We start from the raw sequence: 20,423 nt of genomic DNA, 5'->3' as shown, positions 1-20,423 counted from the left end.
TTAATTTTTACTTTATTATCAAGTAAGACTATATAAATCTTTTCACAATATTGGTATGTGTTTGTTTTTTTATGTGCAGGCCATCATGATTAGTTTTTTTTTTTTGTTTAATTCGATTTGTTTATCACGGTAGTCTATTTTCGTTATCATATAATTAAATAAAACAAATTAATTGAACCTAAATAGATCCAAGTTGCTAATTTTTCTTGCTTCTAGAAAACATGCTAATAGTGTCTGAGCTTTGTTTTTTTATGTTAAAAACTTTTTTGATCCAACTTGTGGCATAACATTTGTCGCCAATCTAGTTTCTTAATAAAACAAATTAAAGTTTCCTTTATAGTCGATGTAGCTTGCCAATTAACAAAAATCCTAAAATGTGTGGGTTTTTATTGTAACAATAGACACGGTTTATTGTGGATTGCTACAATAAAATTACCATTTCCCCCCTGAATTGAAAAAAAAAATGTATTTGTATTGATGGCGTTTTGATCTTTACAATTAGTCCATTAACAAAAAAATCTAAACCATGTGGGTTTTTCACTGTAGCGATAAACACAATTTACTATAGATTGCTCAGTGAAATTACCCTTTTTATCCCCAAGTTGAAAAAAAGCGTAATGGTATTGAGGGTGTTTTGGTATTTACAATTGATCCATTAATAATTAAAAGGTTGTTTAAAGATATGTTAGTATTTTTCTTCTTTTTTTTTGGCATAGTAAAAATATGGTTTTGTCCCTAGATTTAATAATTTATTGAGTTGTTTGTCATATTGACATGAGTAATGAGTTTGACAGATTCATGCAGTTTGGATCCGTTTTTCTCAAATTTTTTATGATTTTAACATTCAACATTACTTTTAAAAATTTTGATTTTATGGTTATTTTCAATTTCATCTCTATCAGTTTATTTTGGTACTCTCATGGTCTAGTTCATGGGTTTTGCAAATCTTTTTTGAATAATTTTTTTTAAAAAATGATTTTTTTGTATTTAATTTTTGAATAATTCTTTTTTATTTTATAAAGGTGAGCTTTATTTTATATAAATAATATTTATTCTTGAATAATATTTTTTATATGTTTGGTTGTGCATAATATTTTCAGTTCCATATTTTTTTTTGTTTCTATTATCTTCTATTGATTTTAATAAGTAAATTCGTAGACACAAATAAATAATTAATGATTTTTTGGTTATTAAACAAAATAAATTAACTTAAATATAAATAAATGAGTTTGTTTATTTGATGAAGTGAAACTTCACAGGAGATGGAACTAAAAGAGGAAAGTTGATGCTATTAGAGAGAGGTTGCATCAGTGCCGACAAGTTGGTGGCCGAATTTGTGAGGAGAATTATTGTATATCAATCAATTAATTATTTCACGAAGAATTTGCAACAAATTAATATTGTTCGTCTATACTTTATATTATATCCTGTTTCAGTAGATATTACCTTCAAAATATTTATATATATATAAAAAATATATATATATATATATATATTAAAATAATATTTTTTTAATTTTAAAATTTTAATTTTAATATCAACAAACCAAAATAATTTAAAAATATTTAAATTTTAAACAAACACTATTTTATCCGCACTGCGAAAGACCCTGGCCTGCTCAAGCCTCTTCTTTAAAAGAAGCTTTGATCATAGCCAAATCCATCTCCATCAACTTCAAAAGTCTAAACAACTCAGTCACCATTCTATCCTCCAATTTCCCTTCATCTCTCAAAACCTCAGCCTCTTCTCTTGTTCTCTCTGCCACTATTTCACCCGCCTTAGCCAAAAGCGCAGTTGAACCGAACTCTTTATCCATTAACCCCACCAACTTGTCCACAAAGTCCATTATCACATACCCTACTGGCTCCTCTAGCTTTATCTCTTTACTTCTTTTCCACCCCACTTCATAGTTTGGTGGTTCACCGTTCACGAGGTCTGTTTTAGCCTTTCTTTCCCGGATTATTTGAGATCGTCTTCGCTTCTCGATATGGTAGTCTGAGTTGTTCGAGGTTATGTGGAAGGTGGAGCTGGGAATGAGGAAGATTAATTGCCATCATCAAGTTCTGTTGGAGCTGACTTTGAGGGGTTTGATCTTTCTTGACTGGTAATAATGATGGGTTTGTGGAGGTTTGGCTGGTAGATGATTTTAGTAGTGAAAGAGAGTGGAAGCCATAAGTGCTCTTGAGCTAAGTGAAAGGAAGAAGATAAGGCCAGCTATTAGTAATTTGCCAATGGTCCCTATTGTTGAAGTGAGCAATGAAAGAAGATTTTTGCAAAATATCCCAATGTGATAAATAGTAATTTTACATTTTTTTTCCACTTTTCTTTAAATAAGTAAATATTTGTCACCATACATTATGGTTCATGATGACATTTTATTTCTAAAGGGTTTTTTTTTTTTTAAAAAAAAAAGTCATCTTAGCCAAAAGAGGGAATATACTATAGTTTAAAAACCCGGCCAACCTAGAAATGAAACCGGACCGGGTTGAAGAAAAAACAACCGGGCCGGGATGAAGAAAAAACAAGGGAAGGAAAAACTCAGTGTGACCCGGCTGACCCAGTCGGTTGACCCGGCAAGAACCAGTTAAAAATCTGCTTGAAACTCGTTGATTTTTGTTTTTTTTTACTCAAACAATGTTGTTTTGATTTAAAAAAAAAATATTGATCCGGGCGACTTGGTGAACCAGTCAAAATCTGAAACCCTGATCTTGGATTGAACCGGTCTAAAAACTATAAAATATACTATGAAAATTTCCCATTGTTTAATGTGTTGATAAATAACAAAATTGAATTGTTTTTTCAGAAGCAAGGAAAAGTTAATTTTTATGATTGTATTTTAATTTTCTATTATATCTTAATAAATAAATATCTTTATATTAATTTTTAATAACTTCTTAACATCTTACTAGAAACCAAGAAAAAAAAGTAAGAAATGCAAATAAAAATAAAAATTAGGAAATTTTTTCTTATAAAAAAGTTATCTAAGAAATGTTTTTATGTATAAAAGTTATTAAGACAAAGCTATCTTTAATTTTTCAGTAAAATGTAAAAATATAATATAAAAACTATTAAGACATGCAATATACAAATTTGAGTTTTAGTGTATTCTTTTTTATAATTGTATTTAAAGATTTAAATTTTATGGATTCGTTTTTATTGTTTTACTTAAAATTAAATATATTTTTCTAAAATTACTTTCTAAAAACTTTGGACCGTTTATTATTTATAAAATTATCAATATAACTAAAAAAATATGAAATAGTTTAATTATTCATATAAATAATGAATTAAATTAATATATTATTTTAATTATGTTTTAATGCAATTGTTTTGTGGCTCATTTGGTTGACATTGTTGAGCAACAAGCTCATGAATTATTTTAATTATTTTATTGGTGATTTTATTTTTTAATTTTTTTAAAATTTTATTATTTGATATTAAATTAATTATAAACTAATTTTTATATTTTTTATTATATAATAAAAAAAATTAATTTAACACAATGAAATTCATAACCGGCACAAGTTAACTAATATAAATTTATCTATTTAAAAAAAAAATTATTTGAATCTATTTCATTAATAAGTTTATTTCAAGATAATTTTCATGTTATTTAATTTGAAAACTCGTTAAAAACTTTTAATTTGAAATTATTATATTAAATTTAATAATAATATCAAAAACAATTAATTATATTATTTTTTATTTTCTAAAAAAACAATTGCCCAGACTCCAAGCCGCTGTCGCAGCGTGGCCAGTAACCTAGTATGAACGAAGCAACCCGTCGCCCGAACCTCATGACTAAAGGTTGACACGACATGTCATTCATACACATTACCCTTCTGCCCAGCTTCCTGAACATCACAAGCCTGATTAGTGATTAATCAAATCTCCCAGTTCCTGAACTGGAAGCCAAAAAAAACCCTCAAAGAAGCGATTTTGGGGAATCGAAAATGGCAAAAATCGCGTTAGGCTGCGAGCCAGTAGTAGGGTCACTAACCCCATCAAAGAAGAGAGAGTATAGACTCACCAACAGACTCCAAGAAGGCAAAAGGCCTTTATATGCTGTTGTTTTTAACTTCATCGACTCGCGCTACTTCAATGTCTTTGCCACTGTCGGTGGCAACCGGGTATGCTATAGAAAAAAACCTCTTTTGTACTTCTGGTTTATTTTTATTCTTTTGGGTGTTTTCTTAAGTATTTGAACGGTTTGCTTTTATGGGTTGTTTTTGGATTTTTGAGTTTTCGAGGTTTGTGATGCAAAGATTAGAGCTTTAGTCAAGCTTTTATGTGGTTGGTGTTGTAAATACTGTAGCTTTGTTATAGATGCTTTTATGCTTTACAGGAATCGATTTCTTGGATCAAAGTGCCATTTTTTCTTTCTTTTAAGCTTGATTTGTAGACTTTTTTTCTGGAAAAGAATATTGTATTTGAGAAATTTAGGAATTTGATAGTGTAATTGTATTTGTGTTGCTTCAAAGGTATTGCACTTTGATTGGTATTGCAATAAAAAAAAAAAAAAAAAACTCTTAGAGTTAAGGTATGTGGTCACTGGATATTTTTATCTTTTGTTGGGTGTGTGCTGGTGAAATGTGTTTGATTGTTAAATAAAGTTGTGATATGCTTGCTTCTTTGTTTTCAAATTATTGGTTTGAGCTTTTTGGGTGATACAAGCTGTTGTTTCTTCAGGTGACTGTTTATCAATGTCTTGATGAGGGAGTTATAGCAGTATTGCAGTCTTATGTTGATGAAGATGTAAGGAAATACAGTTGTTTTTAGCTTTATTATCTGAGCTCGTGAATAGTAATGTAAATCTGTTTCCTTAAAGAACATTTGGAATTTCCATGTGCTTTGTAGATCAGAAGGATGAGTCTTTTTATACGGTGAGCTGGGCATGCAACATTGATGGTGCACCATTCGTTGTGGCAGGAGGAATCAATGGTATCATGCGTGTCATCAATGCCAGCAATGAGGAGATACACAAGGTATCTTATTTCTTAAGTCAGTAGCTTATATCAAAAGAAGTAGACTTTCTTTCTCTCAATTTTTTTTTACTGAAGTGGCATGACACAATCTGTAAACAGAGGGTAGAATTCTGGCATCTTTCATTTTACATGCTGCTTAATTCAGTTTTATTGTTCTTTTCTGAATCATTAAACAAAATTCTATAGTGGTTAGTGTCTGTTTATTTGATGTTGAAATTTTCTAGAGCTGCTTTTATATGAGTAATATACACAATCATTAAATACATATATATGTGCACTATGCAGAGTTTTGTTGGGCATGGGGACTCGATAAATGAAATCCGGACTCAGCCACTGAAACCATCACTTGTGATATCTGCAAGCAAAGTAAGTGACATAACCATTTTCTTTTTCATGTGTTCTTTTTGTGCGTATTGACAAATGTATGATTGGACCAGGATGAATCAGTTCGGTTGTGGAATGTTCATACTGGAATTTGCATTTTGATATTTGCTGGAGCTGGTGGTCACCGCAATGAAGTTTTGAGTGTGGTAAGTTTAGATGATGTAGAGCTATGCCTCCACTCCTGCAATAGGAAGATATTATTATGTGTTCAGTAGTTCATCACTCCTTGTCTCATAACTCAATTGAAACTGATTAGGGTTGTGGTGGTTATTGCAGGATTTCCATCCTTCAGACATATATCGCATTGCTAGTTGTGGCATGGACAACACCGTTAAGATTTGGTCAATGAAAGGTATGCTACTTCTTATGGTCTGTCTTATTTGGTGTTGTCAACACTCAGTTTTATTGGTATGAAAAATGGCCTTATCCAGTCCAGTCTGACTGGATGCTTAGACTATAAAGAAATGATATATTGAAATGTAGAAGGTTTTAAATTTAAGTCCTTGCTTCAAATGTCCTCGTTTACTGTAGAGAAAGGTGCTTCAATTAAAAAGCATCATTTTTTAAGTGTTTTTCTTCCTTTTTTTTATTTGGTGTCATTTACCTATGTGCAGAGTTTTGGACATATGTAGAGAAATCTTTTACATGGACAGATTGTCCTTCAAAGTTCCCCACAAAATATGTGCAGTTTCCAGTAAATTTCTTTCCTTTCCTTCAACCTTCAACATAAGAGTGAGGAATATGTTACCTTGACATATGAGGTTACTATTTGTCTTTCAGGTGTTCATAGCTTCAGTTCATTCAAACTACGTTGATTGTAATCGGTGGCTTGGTGATTTTATGCTGTCAAAGGTGAATACTGCTTCATGAAAGTGTGTTTTGTGATCTAAAAAAATTAATTGAGAAGGATGCCTTGTACTATTTGCCTGGGCGGCTATTATTGAACTAGTTTTGTTTGTCAATCTCTTTAAAATTGTGTATAGAATTTATCATTTCTGCAACAAATTCTACTTATTTTGGCAGTAGCATTGGAGGAGTTTAGTATTATGTCTAATGCCAACTCTCATTTACCATCCCCTAGAAAGATGTGAATAGTTTGGGATCCTAGATGAAAATACTTCAAGCAGATGATACACCTGAATCCTCAAAACAACCATCAATAACTTCATTTGAGAAGCTGGAAGTAGTGAGAAAATTGTTTGAATCGGTAAATTAGACTTGAATCGGTAACTGAGAATCATAGTTCTTTTTTAAAAAAAATACTAATCTGACACCCTTGATCTATGCATTTTCCCTTGCTGGGAATTTGCAGTGACATTCATGCTTATCCTTGTAAGTTGTTTTGCACAACTGCAGAGTGTTGATAATGAGATTGTGCTATGGGAACCCAAAATGAAGGAACAGTCTCCTGGAGAGGTTAGGGTTTCTTCATTGATATTTTTTTCCGGAGACATCTTAGAGTTCTGATCCACTTCTGTTTATTAATATGTATAATATTTCTTGTCACTTGCTGATTTTGGTGGGCCACATGAATCTTGGCCATTCAACTATCTTCTATTTAGGGTACTGCCGACATCCTTCAAAAATACCCCGTTCCAGAATGTGATATCTGGTTCATCAAATTTTCCTGTGATTTCAATTACAATGCAGCTGCCATAGGTAATGAGAGCCTTGTGGTTGCTTTTGGTATTCTTGTCCATGGATTTTTGCAAACATAATTTCCCAAACTCACTGACATTAGTATTCCCTTGTTTCCTTTTTATATTTAAGGTTGTGCGTAATTCTTGTGGGGACTTGATCTGTCTGCATTCTATATGACAGGGAATAGGGAAGGGAAGATCTATGTTTGGGAACTGCAAAGCAGCCCCCCTGTTCTCATAGCAAGGTCCTTGTTTTTTTTATGGTTTATCTTCTTCTGCTGTGGAAGAAACTCGTACTTCATCAATGCCCTGTGTTCACATGCATTTATTCACTAGTTGTGGTTCTCTCTCAGGCTATCTCATGCTCAGTCCAAATCTCCAGTTAGACAGACTGCAATGTCCTTTGATGGAAGGTAACTCCCACATGAACTACTGCTCCACTTCCTCATGTTTCATGAAAATTTTAATGTGGTTGCTAGTGAAATAGCTAAATTCTCTGTGGTTTTGAATGTTGCAGCACCATCCTTAGCTGCTGTGAGGATGGGTCAATATGGCGCTGGGATTCAATACCACCACCTTCCTAAAGTTTATATCCAAGTGGTCCCTTGGGAGATTTGCTGTCACAGTTGACCTGCTTTAGTTGACTGGTTTAAGGCTAATGTAACTTATTTGGAATTCTAACAGCTATTTGACCCGTGATTAGTTGTGGGTTGCATATTTTTTAAAAAAGAAAAATGAATATGTAAACTTTTTCAACATATTTTTTATATAAAAAAATTAAAAATATAAATTAAAATGTTTATTCAAGCATCTAATTAAATAAATTGATAACTATGTGTAAATAAATAAATAAAAATTATTAACAATCACTAATGTGAATAAATTAAGATATTTAATGATGTAATATGAGATATTTATTCTTACTAAATTTTTTTTATTAAATTAAAAGGTAATAAAAAGAGAAAATTTTAAAAAAATTATATGAGTTTGTACGTATTATAAATATTATTTAAAAATAAATATTTTATTTTAAAAATTAAAGTTTATCTATATAAAACAAAAAAAAAATCTAGATTTATTAGAATAATATCTTTAAAAATTAAACACAAAAAAAAAAATTTAAATAAAAACTTCTATTTGAGGAAGACTAAATAAGCAAAATGAAAAAATCATAGAGACAGAATAATTGAAATATAAATATTTAAAAAAAAACATTAAAAAATATTAATTAAAATTAAAATTAAAATTAATTAAAATAAAAAATAAAAAAGGGCAACGATGTTCTAAGTGTCGCAAGTACATTTAAAAGAAATAGAAAAAAAAATGACTTGAGTTATAGGTCCAATCAGGTTTTAATAAGATGATTTTACTTTAATTAGACGATAAAAAAAACATGCAATAATAGTAAACGAATAAAATTTTTATATAGAAAAAAATCATGATAACTTGGAAAAATAAAACCTTGGAAGTACGAAGTTGGATAAAAAATGAACAAAGAAAAAATGTCTGAATTAACCCGAGTTAGCGTGATAGACATATAACCCGAGTAATAAAAGGTGAGCCAATTAGTAGTTAAATTGTAAAACTTGTAGCTCAAGTCATAAGATCGGGATAACTTAATAGGAAAGAATTGAAGAAAATCACAAAACTAATATTATTTTTGTAAGAAAAAAGTCAAAAGATAAAATCAAAAAGAAAAATAAGCAAATAAAAATATTAACTCGCATTAATTTTTCAAACTTATGATGTAAGTCATTAGAATGAAAGTACCATAAATAAAAAAAAATCATAAAACTTAATTCTCCGCAAATTAAATGCTAAAAGATGAGATTAAAGGAGAAAAATTAATTACACAAAATGATTTTAAAAAAATATATAATTAAAATGATGGTGGTGAAAATCAAAATATAAGAATAATTAGAAAAAAGAAAAACTTCCTAAGAATTGATAATGTTTTTTACTTTTCTATTATACTTTGAGAAATTACATTTTATATCATAAATTTTATATGTATACTAACACTTAAATTTTATCATGTTTTATTTAACTATGATTGTTATTTTATCTTTTAGATTTTTTTTTATTAAACACTTCATTTAGATGATATTTCATCATTCCAAAACACACTTCATTTAGAGTTTTGTTAATAATTTGACATAAACTTCAAGACAATCAAATTTGAGGCTGAAATGGCAAGACTTGATTTAACAACAGTATTTTACCAACTGATGTGGTGGTGGCTTGTGAATTTTAATTATTTTCTTGTATAAATCACAACAGGTGGTACGAGAAAGCCCTAGCTATGTATACGAACTTGCAGAGAAGCAGCTGAAAATGGCAAATAAATTTGGATCAAAAATATTAATTTTCCCTTGTTTTTTTCTTTCTTTGATCTTAAATTGAAGAAACATTTTTCTTTTTCATGGTAGCTCTTAAAATAAAAAATAAAGAAATTTATTGATCTGGGTTCAAATCTCAACCATATCCCAATACTATGAAGAAAAAGGCAGGGGTATTAATTGGTTCCATTTTAAACCCTAATTCCATATGAAGAAATTAATGGAAATTTCTGTTTATTTCTCCAATTTCCTTGTGGGATATGAGAGAGAGAAATGTTTTATTTTTTGGGTTTTAGCTGTATCTAGAAAAACCAATTTTGGTTTCCAGGTGTAGAAGCTCAAGCAATTCAAGCTACAAACTTTCTACAGCACGTTATATCTTGGAGTGTCTATGAGATGTTTGTTGATATAACAGAGAGAGAACTGTATGAAATTCAGACCAAACTCTCTGCAACGCTAATAACAAATTCCCCGCAGGAAGCCGCTTCTGAAAACCTGCTAATATCTGCAATCAGTGAAAAAATTGATCAGCTCCGTGACCAAGATTTTAAACAGCAGGGTTTAAGCTGTCAATATAAACTCAGTTATGACAGGAAAAACCACCAGAAATGAAACTCGTTACGCGAAGCACAAAACATGTTTATTGAAAAATTGAACTATTACTCGTATGGTAACTGGTCACCTAGGATACAAAACTCTTTACAACAAATGAAAATATCTCAATTTTGCCTCATTGCAATACTCATCATGCATCTATGCCTATAATATATATACAAGAAAGAATCTGTATACTATATCCATTGGATCCATTTGTATCCCAAAACTTTACAGCAAGGAATTGAGATCGTTCAGATTTTGGTCTGTAATTGCATCACCAAACTCTGCATGATTTCAAGCTTCTGACTTAGTTGTTTAATATCAGCAAGATGCTGTATAGAGGATTCTGAAATGGATAAATCAGTAATAAGGGCAGCCAATTTGGCCTGTGAATCCAAAAGTGCTTCCTTGAGGGAAGTTACTGTTGATTCCATGGTTGTTTGTGGGCTTTCATTAACCAGATACGATGACGGAGAGAAAGCAATGCTGGCAGGACTAGCACCCCTGCTGAGCCTGTCTGGGGTGAAAATCTTGTCAAAGCCCTCACTTCCTGCAAGGCATAATAAATTGATAAATACAAAGCCTTGCAAAATATGTAAAAAGCAAATATCAGAGCCATATAGAGAAGAAAAGCTCAACCCGAGGAACCTTAATCATATATTCCTCAACTAGAACTCAATGAAAAAGGCCTGTGCACATTATCCGTTACAGGTGCACATTTTAGTCCTCTAGTCCACTATTAAACAGTCCTTGCATATCAAGCCAAGAACCTCAACTCAGACATCCCACTCATATCAATTTCCAGTCTAACAGCTGTTAAACCACAACTTCTCATGCTTCCAAATCCCACGCTCTAGTTTTGAAACTAACTTATGAATTATAGGACAGTATTATGTGTGTATTTATTAAAACGAGTAAGAAAGTATAGACAAGGAGCTTGTAAAAAACAATTAGACTGTACCAAGGTTGCTAAGTTGATCTATGGCTGACTGGCCAATTGACCGTTCAAACTTGAGTAGCCTCAGGAAACCAGCAGCTATCCGACCCATCGCATCAACTTCTGACTTGCACAACAAAGCAAGGTGCTGGAACTCATCTTTGGTCACAACAGCCTCAATCTACAAGGAATAAATTATGAAATGTCAGGTTCCATTTAAGGTAAGAGCCACTGATCAAATATCAGGGAAGTTTGTATCTCATTACTGGTTGCTTGACAGAAAATTTCAAGTTTTCCACAGCCCACTTGGCCATCTCGTCATCAATGTTTTCCTCCGATGCCACCATCCGAACTTCAAGATTGATTCCTCCAGATGTCTCCACAACTTCCTTTATCCCATTTGCAGGAGTAGAAATGCCCTTTTGTCCCTGTGGCTTCAATGTCTGCAAACCTTCCACACCAACCTACAGGCACAATCCCAGTGTTTAAAAATAGCAAGTTAGAGACACAATATCTGCATAAACTGAAATTGAATCCACACATATTGCCTAATCAACACCTGACCTTGTAAGAACAATAGAAAGTATAACACACACATCCTCCACTTCTTTATCTGAGTCTCAACCCCCAAATCAAGCAGTTCTGCAGGCCTAAAACTATGAAATTGCCAAAAGTAAATTATACTCCCAGTTAAGCCTAAAACTATGAAATCTATTGAATCCCCCAAAAGAAGACCCGCTAAAAGTGAAGCCACTTGAACAAAGACGTGTATGAAATGCGGTGATAACCCAATGTACTCGCAAGTCTATAATATTGGTAAAAGCTGACAGAGAATTGGCAAACATGTAAACTGATTTTACAAAGGATAAATCCAAACAACACTACCAGTAAAGTTTTTTGCAGCTTTGCAAAACCAATATTACCATTAAATCCGAGAGAGAGAGAGTTCCTTACTGTAACTAATTCCACAGGATATTTCAGTTTTCCATTTGGTTTTTCTTTTCCATTCAACTCTATCTTCGGACTACTTTTCGCTTTTAACTGCAAACTTTGGAAAGATGCGTGCCAACACCTCTCTTCTCTTCCCACATCTTCGTTGTTGTAAAAGAACCACCCACCTGCCATCTCCTGTGCACCTTCAAGAGCAAATAACCAGTCTTTTAATTCTATGCACACATCCACATCATCTGGCAATCTGAGGTGTAAAACTCCATCTTTGCCATCTATTAAACTTCCATCTGTAGAATTGATGAAGAGATAAGACAGCAGCAACTGAAGTGGAAATTAAAACAGAGCCTAAGCAGTACTGCATAATAATGACCGACCAATTATGTAGGTTGCACCATACCTTCTTTTAGATTATCAATAAGAGGGGACCCTTTAAAAAGTTTAGAAAGTGGCCCAGTTGATAAATTTTCTAGCCCTTTAGAAAGCCCCTCCCCTGGACCACCATCGGGCCCCAATATTCCAAACCGATGGAGTAGAGCTTCAGCATGGTTCATTCCTCCACCCAGGCGGACACCAGATATACAGGCAGAAACACTTAAACTATGGCACTCTTGATCCTGTTCGCTTAATGGAATCATGTGTACCATGCTTGTGTCTAGAAATGGGATTGTACAAGCAATACCATTTGCTTGGTATTTCTGTCCATTATGCACCCAAAACACAGCTCTTAGTTGAGGGTATCCATTCGCAGTTACAAGACGACCATTTTCAACGGAACTTGTCAGCATGCCATTTTCATGTGCCAAGCTTCCCTCGGTCTCTACACAGTCCACCTCAACACTCTGCCAGTATACAGAGGATGAAATAACAATGGCACCACCAAGGGTTCTATGAGAAACTTTTATGTAAAGATCTTCCCCAATAAATTGAACCAAAGGCATTCCCTCAATATCTGAGGCAGAAGATTCTAAAAATCGAAGTCGTAGTTCCTTCACTGCTAAGCTTACTGCAGTGTCACAGGGAACCTTATCCATTAGCCTAACACCAGAAGATCCATTCCTAGTTATCTTTGGTCTCTTATCCTTGCCAACTGAGACAATCTTTTCACAAACCCTGCCAAAATATGCATAAAGATCAAGGACAAAGAATAGCTGCTCAACAGAAGTGTTGGAAAGATATTGTTGACAAGCAACTCCAACTCTGACAATACCACCAGGGGGAGGAACATTTGTTAATGGACTCCCATCAGCCGATATCATGGCAACTTCCACAGAAGCATCTTGTAGTTCAATGCATCTCCATGAGCCTGAGCTCATCCCATTGGAACTTGGTGTCCCATTTAAGTTGGTAGATGTTTCCAGAGACAGTGTAAGGTGCGATGCTCCAGTAGTCCATTTTTTCTGGCTAGCATCAATTGGTTGTCCCTCCCAGAGATAAAAGCAAGCAGGATCCTTCTCCAGCTTCAGTAGCCTGAGTTTTAGTGTTGGCGACTCTGAGAAGAACAAATTTTCAATGCGAAGCCTTGCTCCAGCAAACACATTGTGAAAAGTAGAGTTTCCATTTTCAGTTGGGTTGTTTGATTGACTCACATCCAACGGAACAATAACATCTAATTCCTTGAGAACAAATACCAAGGAATTTACTGAAAAATCAGGTAACACATCCCCAGGATTGATAACAATGCCATCAGCTAAGAAGGAAGATATCCTCAAACATGATTCTTCTTGAAGGTGAATCTGAGCAAACAACGAGAAATGGTGATTAGAAGAGAGTACAAAAAGAAGAAAAAACACCAACTACTGAGATTATCGATGCATACCATAAGAGGCTGACATGTGATAACTGTTTGTGAAGCAAAACATGGTGGGACTGGAGAGGGCTTAGCCTGAAGAGAGTGGAGGCATATCAAAGGAATACCAACACTTTTCTGCCACTGGTGGTCTCCCAGAGGATATATAGGAGGGCAAAAATCCTTTGCTGTGAATACAATTAAATAAGCACGATCAACTTTAATGATTTATCTTCAGTCCTAACTAGAAACGCATTCATTTGATTGAATAGTACCAAAATCAGGAATCCGTGCAACATGTTTTGTGATAGCTTGCAGGGATGGTTGCAGTAAAGTGCAAGGAGGGCGTGAGAAGGTGTCCCTACATTTCAGCAGTTTACAAAGTCATTAAACCCAGCTACATATGATCAAATCAACTCAAAATCAAGTCCCTGTTGTTTTATTGCCCAAGAAGGCCATTTTTCATCTGGTCTAAAATTAATCATGTGAAAACTTTAAGAAAAAACAAAAAGGTCAAAAGGTGATAAACAATGGTTGCACTGTCCAATGCCATGACGGTCATCTTGACCCAACCAATATTCAATCCCGTTTTGGTCAGGTGTTATCCATTCCACCACTGCATTCCAATTTAAAGATGACCAACTAATATAGAAACTACTCTGTGGCTAATCAAATCAAAAGGAAGAATTCTATTAAAAACAAAAAAAAATTATACAGAATTTTAATCCAGTGACATGGAAAGTGATGAAGCCATCACTTGCCATACAAGTGAAATGACACCACTCTATTTATACAGTTTTTTGTATCATTTGTATCTGTATGTTGTTCAGAGAAAAGGAAAATATGTGGTAACCACGCAACAATGGAATGCCACAGGCATAATGCTAATCCTCCAAACAGCAGCTAACAACAAAATAAAAGGCCAGACCAGTGAGCCTACTCGACTCAAGAACAGATTATTTGAAAGAGAAGAGATATTTACCAGTGCTAAACAATGACAAACAAAGAAGAATGAAGTTTACCTCAAGAACATTCCACCAAGCATAACCTTTGTCAGATTATTGGCAATTTTTCCATCAGATACTGTGGCCTGCAAGTTACATCCAAGCATAAGATTTCAGAATGGTAAATCATGTCACCATGCAATTCGTAACAGAAATACTCGGAAGCACAAAGAACATAAAATGCTCAAGAATTTCAGACTCGCAGCTTCTAAGATAGGAAATGCAAAATAGAATAATATCATTAGAGCTCACTAGAACTTATCAAAATAGAATTACTTCAGTCCGTGTCACCGCACAGCTGCATTTAAAGTTTTTGCCTTCTAAGTAACATAAAAAATTTCAAAAGTATAATAACATTTAGATAAAGGATCAACCTTTCCAACTATCTTATACAGCTCAACTGATTTCCAGCTATCTCATATTGATTCTTTTGAGAGCTAAAAAAACACATTCTCAAGAAAAATAGAAATCAGATCTAACTTCTTCTTAGGTTACTTGATAAAGAAAATACATTCTTAAACTAAAAACTTCGGACCGGCAAAGAGAATGGTCTTATTAGAAGGTTGAATGTCTAACTCAATTCAATCCTAATTATGATTTGAGAAAAACCATATGCAGGATTTAAAGACAGAAAGGTTACTCACAGTTGCTATTAGGTTTCTTAAGACATGATAGATTATCAATAACCCACAAGAAAATGGGACCAACAAAGAAACAAAATGTTGTTTTAAAGCTCAATGTTTATAAGGAATGAGACAATACCCGGGAAAAAAGGAGAGACTGCATCAAAAGTTCAAGCTGGAACTCTGCAAGCAAACTGCAAACGTTAGCAAAGTTTGAGTGGTGGAAAGCACAAGCTAAGAAAGAAAACTATCATGTGTTTCTGGCTGCATATCCTCTCCTCTACACATACTCTGGGCCACAAATGCAGCCCACAAGTGGCATGAGGTCAAGAGATATGTACTCATAAGATATGTTATTTTACTCTAAGAAACAGAATGTCATATGTTGTACCATAGACAGAAAAAAAACAACACAAATGAAAATCAAATTAATGTTTCAGGCATATTTATGAGCAAAATGTTAATAGAAGAATACAACTAAATATGAACACTGAGTTAAGGACAAAAGAAAAACAGACAAACCAGCATCTTTGATGCGGAGAAATATGTGGTCAACAACAATTGAGACTAGAGAACATCCTGCTGCTTCTGTAGATCGCTGCCAGGATTCACAGAGAAAAATAGAGCAGAGCACTTAGTTGAGACTCATCTTGACATGTTAAACTTTAAAATGCAAGAGAAAGGGGTAAGAGTAAGGACAACTATAAACCTGCTGAGCCTGTAGACCCACATCTCCTCTATTAAGACACACATATAACCCAGTCATGAAGCGAAGAAGAGCACGTAGTCCTGCTCAAACAGTACTATGTCACCAACTTGCTGCATTTATGCCAAATATAAGAAATGGATGGGAAGAAAACATTTAAAGTATACCTGGTTCACTCAATGCAGGACAGACGGCTTCTGGAATATGTAACTGAACCTCAAGCCCTAGTGGACTGTTTAGTTCAGTTCTCTGAATTGTGATCTGATAAAAATTAGCAAGTTAGGAAATATATTCGACCACAGTCACTGCACAGCACAGGTGAATCCGGAAAAGACTCGATAACACTGCTCTACGGTCCAGAGCAAAGAAAAAATCATTAAAAAAAATTACTTCAAAACTTATGATTCACATTACATAAGCCTCTCCAGATATTCCTTCCAGAAAACGTTCTCCCCCAAAGAAAACTCGCTTTGCACCATCATCATCTCTCTGGGAGGCTCCCTCCTCAGCACGAGCTAAACTGGCATCGGTGAACATATCAGGATGAGGCAGGAGATCAACAGATAAAGATTCCCATTCAAGTTTCTATCAAGGAAAGAATGCATCATCGATTAGATGCTTCAAATAAAGCAAGCAGGAGACACACACATTTCCTACAGTCCTACCTCACAAATTCATTAAGTAAATAAGCCACGCTACAGGCTTCACCCCTACCACAAACAGTAGAAAAGCCCTCTTCGATACACAATATTTAAATTATGTGCATCACTGTATTGTCAAAAGCTTGTATGTTACCTTGAATGCATATATGAACTTTTTGTTAGTGGAGAAGTCACGTGCTTCCTTAAGGTTTACTACCTGTAATATAAACAAAATAAAAAAATAAAAACACAAGAAAGCGGTCAAGGTTTGAGGCTAAGAGGCTGCAGCAAAATTACCTGCCAGTTTTCATTTGTGGTATACAATAAAAGGTTGTGTATAGTAATTGATGCCAGTGGTGAAGCCCTGGAGATGGACAAGATATAGATAAGTGTCCATCCAAGTTCTCTCAAAAAAAAAAATTGGAACAACGTACTGCATCACTTAAGATTTCCGTGAATCATGAAAACATTATGCTAAGGTTAATTCAAACAAAAATCTGATCCTTATGTAAACATCATTAAACAGCTAGTATTTTATATTGAAAACGTTGTAGAGCCAACGGCAGTTAAGGATGCTGAGATAAATAAAAAAAGATAGAATGTTTGCATTTATATAAACAGAAAAGTTAATTCCCAAATGTCTATATAATGAGGGAGAAGACAACAACTTACCAGGCAGCCCCTCCCCCACGTTGAACACCCCCACGTGTTTCAAGTAGAAGATTAACAGTGGTAATCTGAATGGTCATTCCATCTGCAATCTGGTAATAATAAAAGCAAACTGTTGAATCCAAATTTCTACATTGCTTTGAATGTAATAAAATACGATTGAAAAATTGTTGGGTTGCCACGGTGCATAAACACTTTCACCCAAACTCTTATAGACATATATCCTGAGATATGTTTCATACTAATACAAATTACCTGCACGCATACAAATCATAAGCAACGGAAGAGCAGCGCATATATGCAGAGATACATGACTCGTGTTGGTCATGTCAAATTCAAAACTGAATTCATTAGGTGTCAGATTCAAAATAATTGAGGGCAGCTAGATCAATCCATTCCATTAAGTTCCTTTCTAATTCAAAACTTCAGTCAGTGCAATGGTTAATCATTTAACACATTATAGTTTGAAAATCCATGTTTATCAAGGAGGTTAATTATGCTCCATTTTTAGCAATTCCTCATTTAACTATATATAAATCATTTTTTAACCGCCAAGGAAGGACTCTGTGTGTGCGCCAATACAGAAAACACTGGTTTGAGGATGAGAAACTACTATGCTCACTTTCTGCCTTCCCCTTTCTTTGACGATTTCAATATTTTTTGTCCGTTCACTGCCTTACTAGGTTATTTTATGGTTGAATTCCCCTGAGAAAAGTTTCAGCATCAGAACAGTCCGTGTATTTATGAGATTAGTTTCTGCAATTCATCTCCTCTTACTCTTTCTTTGCACCAGAAAGACTCTTCTGCATGTCCTAATTCAATTTTGACATACTAACAAGTTACAGGCCTTTCATATAGAGAATTTGGCGCAAATTGGGGCTTGGAGAAAAATTAGATTTTCAGATGCAGGCTGCAGTCACTGAATTCCAAATATCAGAAATAAAATGCAATCGCACCCTAGATGTCACCTAACCTTATCAGCAAATCCATAACCGCTACTCTTGCTGGAATCACCAGACAATTGTGAACTGCAACATTAAAAAGTAAACACAGGTAATCTTTAACTTTGAACCAATAGCATAACAATCACTTCAAAAATTAAACCCGCACAAAAGCACATTACCTGTTGGGACTGCTGCTCCCATCTAAATCACTATTCTCCTCTAAGACCAAATCGAGCTTATCAATTTGAATAACAATCGGTTCTACTTGTACATAACTTACATACGGAAGCTGAGAAAAGGGGAAAGAAAAGCAAAATGTAGTTAAGCCCATAAAAAATAAACATTTCAATTTTTTACACCACTAAGATTAACTGCTAATCAACAAATAATCACAAAATGTCTCAAAAAATTTTAATTACATTAATAGCTAAGGAAAACACTTACAATTATCTCGAATTTGCCTACTTTCGCCTTTGTTACATTCAGCGCCGGCGGCAATCCCATACTCGCGTGCAAAGCGTCTCCATTTATTTCTGACCAAAAAAAAATCAAAATCAAATCCAAAATTTCTTCTTAAACAGACGAGAAAATTCTAATTCCAGATTTAACCTTGCAAAAAATTAAAAAAAAAAAAAAGAATAATAACTTAGGATTCCTCTCTCATTAAATCAAAATACGAAAATTTCCAGAATGAATGAATCACGATTAAGAAAGCAAAAACAAAAATGAAAGTTACCTAAATTAGAAAGTTGCACTGTCCGGCCTTGAAGCTTAAACTGGTCTCTAGAGAAAGATTTGAGCCAGTACTTGAGCGTGTACTCTAACGCGCATGCCAGTATCGCCTCCATTAATTGATGATGATGGCGTCACCTCCAAATGAGAGATTTTTAGATCGAAGAATCACATTCACATGCAGAAGAAGAAGCGATTTTTTGAAGAAACGAATCGGTGAAGCTGGGGAATTTTGTTGATTAATGCAGAGTGCGTGTGTGGGTCTAATGGTTCAGTTTTGGTTTTACAGTTTTGGAATCTGAAGGAAGAGTGAAAGGGAGGGTGGCGGTGTGGCACATGCGAGAGAGTGTCGGTTAGTAGGTGTGAGAAAGCGGGGGCACGGTACATCGGATCGCGGGGTGCGTGTCAGGGTCCTGGCGATAGATGTCTGGGGTGGATTTGTCCGTGTAAGAGCTAACAGTTTTTAAAAATGTGTTTTTAACACTAAAAAAAAACAAATACAATATAAACTAGTAAAAATAAATTATAAAATTATAAGTAAACTTTTTGTATTGATATTTTAAATACTTTAAAATAAATATTTCAAGTAAAAATTAATAAATATTTTAAATAAATTAAAAATATAATACAATTATTTATTTTCATAAATTTTCATTAACTAGTAATTAACAAACCTAAAATAAATAATTTACTGATGTATTATATAAATTAAAATTAATTTTATTATCTCCATCTTTCTTTTTATTCCTAAAAAATTTATTATTATTACTATTATTATCAAAAGAATTATTAGTGCTATTACTAGTATTAGTGTCAATATTATTAACTTTCTTTAACTTAAAAAAAAATTTAATTTTTTAAATTAATATTAATTTGAATCTTCAAATAATCTGCAATATTAGTACTCATTATTAAAAAAAAAACTTGTAACTTTTATCTTCTTTACTTTCTTTCTTTTTTTTAATGAAACTTATTATTATTATTATTATTATTATTAAATGAGAAGTGAAAATATGTGATGTGATATGATAAGTGAATATATCTTTTATTGAAAGACAGCACTAGTAAATGGTGCGTGAACCGTGTTCATTCTGTCTCAGCTAATTTCTTGCCAGCTAATTTCTAGAATCCAGCTAATTTCTTGACATTCCTGAACGTGACCACAAAACGCAAAAAAGCAAGAACACCATGCTTTACGAGGTGCAGGAAACCCACCTTCTTCTATTTTTAGTTATTTTTTCAAAATATTTTTTATTTTTTAAATTTTATTTTTAATATTAATACATCAAACAATTTAAAAATATATAAAAAATAATTTAAAATAAAAGTACAATTATATGCTCTTGAATCAAATGGCTTTCACGTTCAAAAAACGATGATTTCTTCGATCTTTTATATAACAGTATTAAAATACTTTCCAACAACGTCCAAACGCTTGCTGATGCAATCGATGGATCAAGACAGGGGAGTAAGGAATATATATAG

At 33.4% G+C, this 20,423-nt stretch overlaps 2 protein-coding genes across 4 annotated transcripts; one reads left to right on the top strand and one right to left on the bottom strand.

Annotated features, from left to right (window-relative positions):
• The first annotated feature begins 3,804 nt into the window (after nucleotides 1–3,804).
• Nucleotides 3,805–7,811, top strand: LOC18095896 (polycomb group protein FIE1). Its single transcript, XM_006370555.3, has 13 exons — nucleotides 3,805–4,130; nucleotides 4,690–4,755; nucleotides 4,863–4,985; nucleotides 5,271–5,351; nucleotides 5,423–5,515; nucleotides 5,646–5,721; nucleotides 5,984–6,063; nucleotides 6,150–6,221; nucleotides 6,726–6,785; nucleotides 6,932–7,028; nucleotides 7,191–7,254; nucleotides 7,363–7,422; nucleotides 7,527–7,811. The coding sequence occupies exons 1-13, from the start codon at nucleotides 3,954–3,956 to the stop codon at nucleotides 7,591–7,593; spliced, it is 1,116 nt and encodes a 371-aa protein (XP_006370617.1). The 5' UTR covers nucleotides 3,805–3,953; the 3' UTR covers nucleotides 7,594–7,811.
• Nucleotides 7,812–9,966: 2,155 nt separating this feature from the next.
• On the bottom strand, nucleotides 9,967–19,386 carry LOC18095895 (uncharacterized). 3 transcript variants are annotated; one of them, XM_024589043.2, is made up of 20 exons: nucleotides 18,943–19,382; nucleotides 18,651–18,739; nucleotides 18,386–18,495; nucleotides 18,236–18,290; nucleotides 17,266–17,354; nucleotides 16,891–16,957; nucleotides 16,748–16,810; nucleotides 16,367–16,537; nucleotides 16,120–16,213; nucleotides 15,956–16,035; nucleotides 15,769–15,844; nucleotides 15,386–15,429; nucleotides 14,642–14,709; nucleotides 13,895–13,980; nucleotides 13,650–13,807; nucleotides 12,231–13,566; nucleotides 11,837–12,120; nucleotides 11,149–11,346; nucleotides 10,907–11,063; nucleotides 9,967–10,495 (listed from the first exon to the last, which is right to left on the bottom strand). In XM_024589043.2, the coding sequence occupies exons 1-20, from the start codon at nucleotides 19,052–19,054 to the stop codon at nucleotides 10,197–10,199; spliced, it is 3,636 nt and encodes a 1,211-aa protein (XP_024444811.2). In that variant the 5' UTR covers nucleotides 19,055–19,382; the 3' UTR covers nucleotides 9,967–10,196. The 3 variants fall into 3 exon arrangements, 2 of the variants coding, with proteins under 2 accessions (XP_024444811.2, XP_024444819.2); XR_002978756.2 differs by lacking the exons at nucleotides 9,967–10,495; nucleotides 10,907–11,063 and adding an exon at nucleotides 11,447–11,538 and having other exon boundaries at nucleotides 11,200–11,346; nucleotides 18,943–19,386; XM_024589051.2 differs by lacking the exons at nucleotides 17,266–17,354; nucleotides 18,236–18,290; nucleotides 18,386–18,495; nucleotides 18,651–18,739; nucleotides 18,943–19,382 and having other exon boundaries at nucleotides 16,367–16,472.
• Between the last annotated feature and the right edge of the window lie 1,037 nt (nucleotides 19,387–20,423).

This window comes from Populus trichocarpa, chromosome 1, assembly GCF_000002775.5.
Source record: "Populus trichocarpa isolate Nisqually-1 chromosome 1, P.trichocarpa_v4.1, whole genome shotgun sequence".
NCBI classification, from domain to species: domain Eukaryota; kingdom Viridiplantae; phylum Streptophyta; class Magnoliopsida; order Malpighiales; family Salicaceae; genus Populus; species Populus trichocarpa.
Note: the sequence above shows the minus strand (reverse complement) of the source record. Positions and strands in the feature narration are given on the sequence as shown.

What these genes read in the sequence shown, in the direction of transcription:
- LOC18095895 (XM_024589043.2), bottom strand. Translation starts at nt 19,054, where the DNA reads ATGGAGGCGATACTGGCATGCGCGTTAGAGTACACGCTCAAGTACTGG. An exon ending in GGGAGCAGCAGTCCCAACAG is followed by an intron (nt 18,291 to 18,385) that starts GTAATGTGCTTT and finishes TTAATGTTGCAG; the next exon opens with TTCACAATTGTCTGGTGATT. An exon ending in TCTCCGCATCAAAGATGCTG is followed by an intron (nt 15,430 to 15,768) that starts GTTTGTCTGTTT and finishes GTTTGCTTGCAG; the next exon opens with AGTTCCAGCTTGAACTTTTG.
- LOC18095896 (XM_006370555.3), top strand. Translation starts at nt 3,954, where the DNA reads ATGGCAAAAATCGCGTTAGGCTGCGAGCCAGTAGTAGGGTCACTAACC. An exon ending in CCACTGTCGGTGGCAACCGG is followed by an intron (nt 4,131 to 4,689) that starts GTATGCTATAGA and finishes TTGTTTCTTCAG; the next exon opens with GTGACTGTTTATCAATGTCT. An exon ending in AGTCTTATGTTGATGAAGAT is followed by an intron (nt 4,756 to 4,862) that starts GTAAGGAAATAC and finishes TTTGTAGATCAG; the next exon opens with AAGGATGAGTCTTTTTATAC.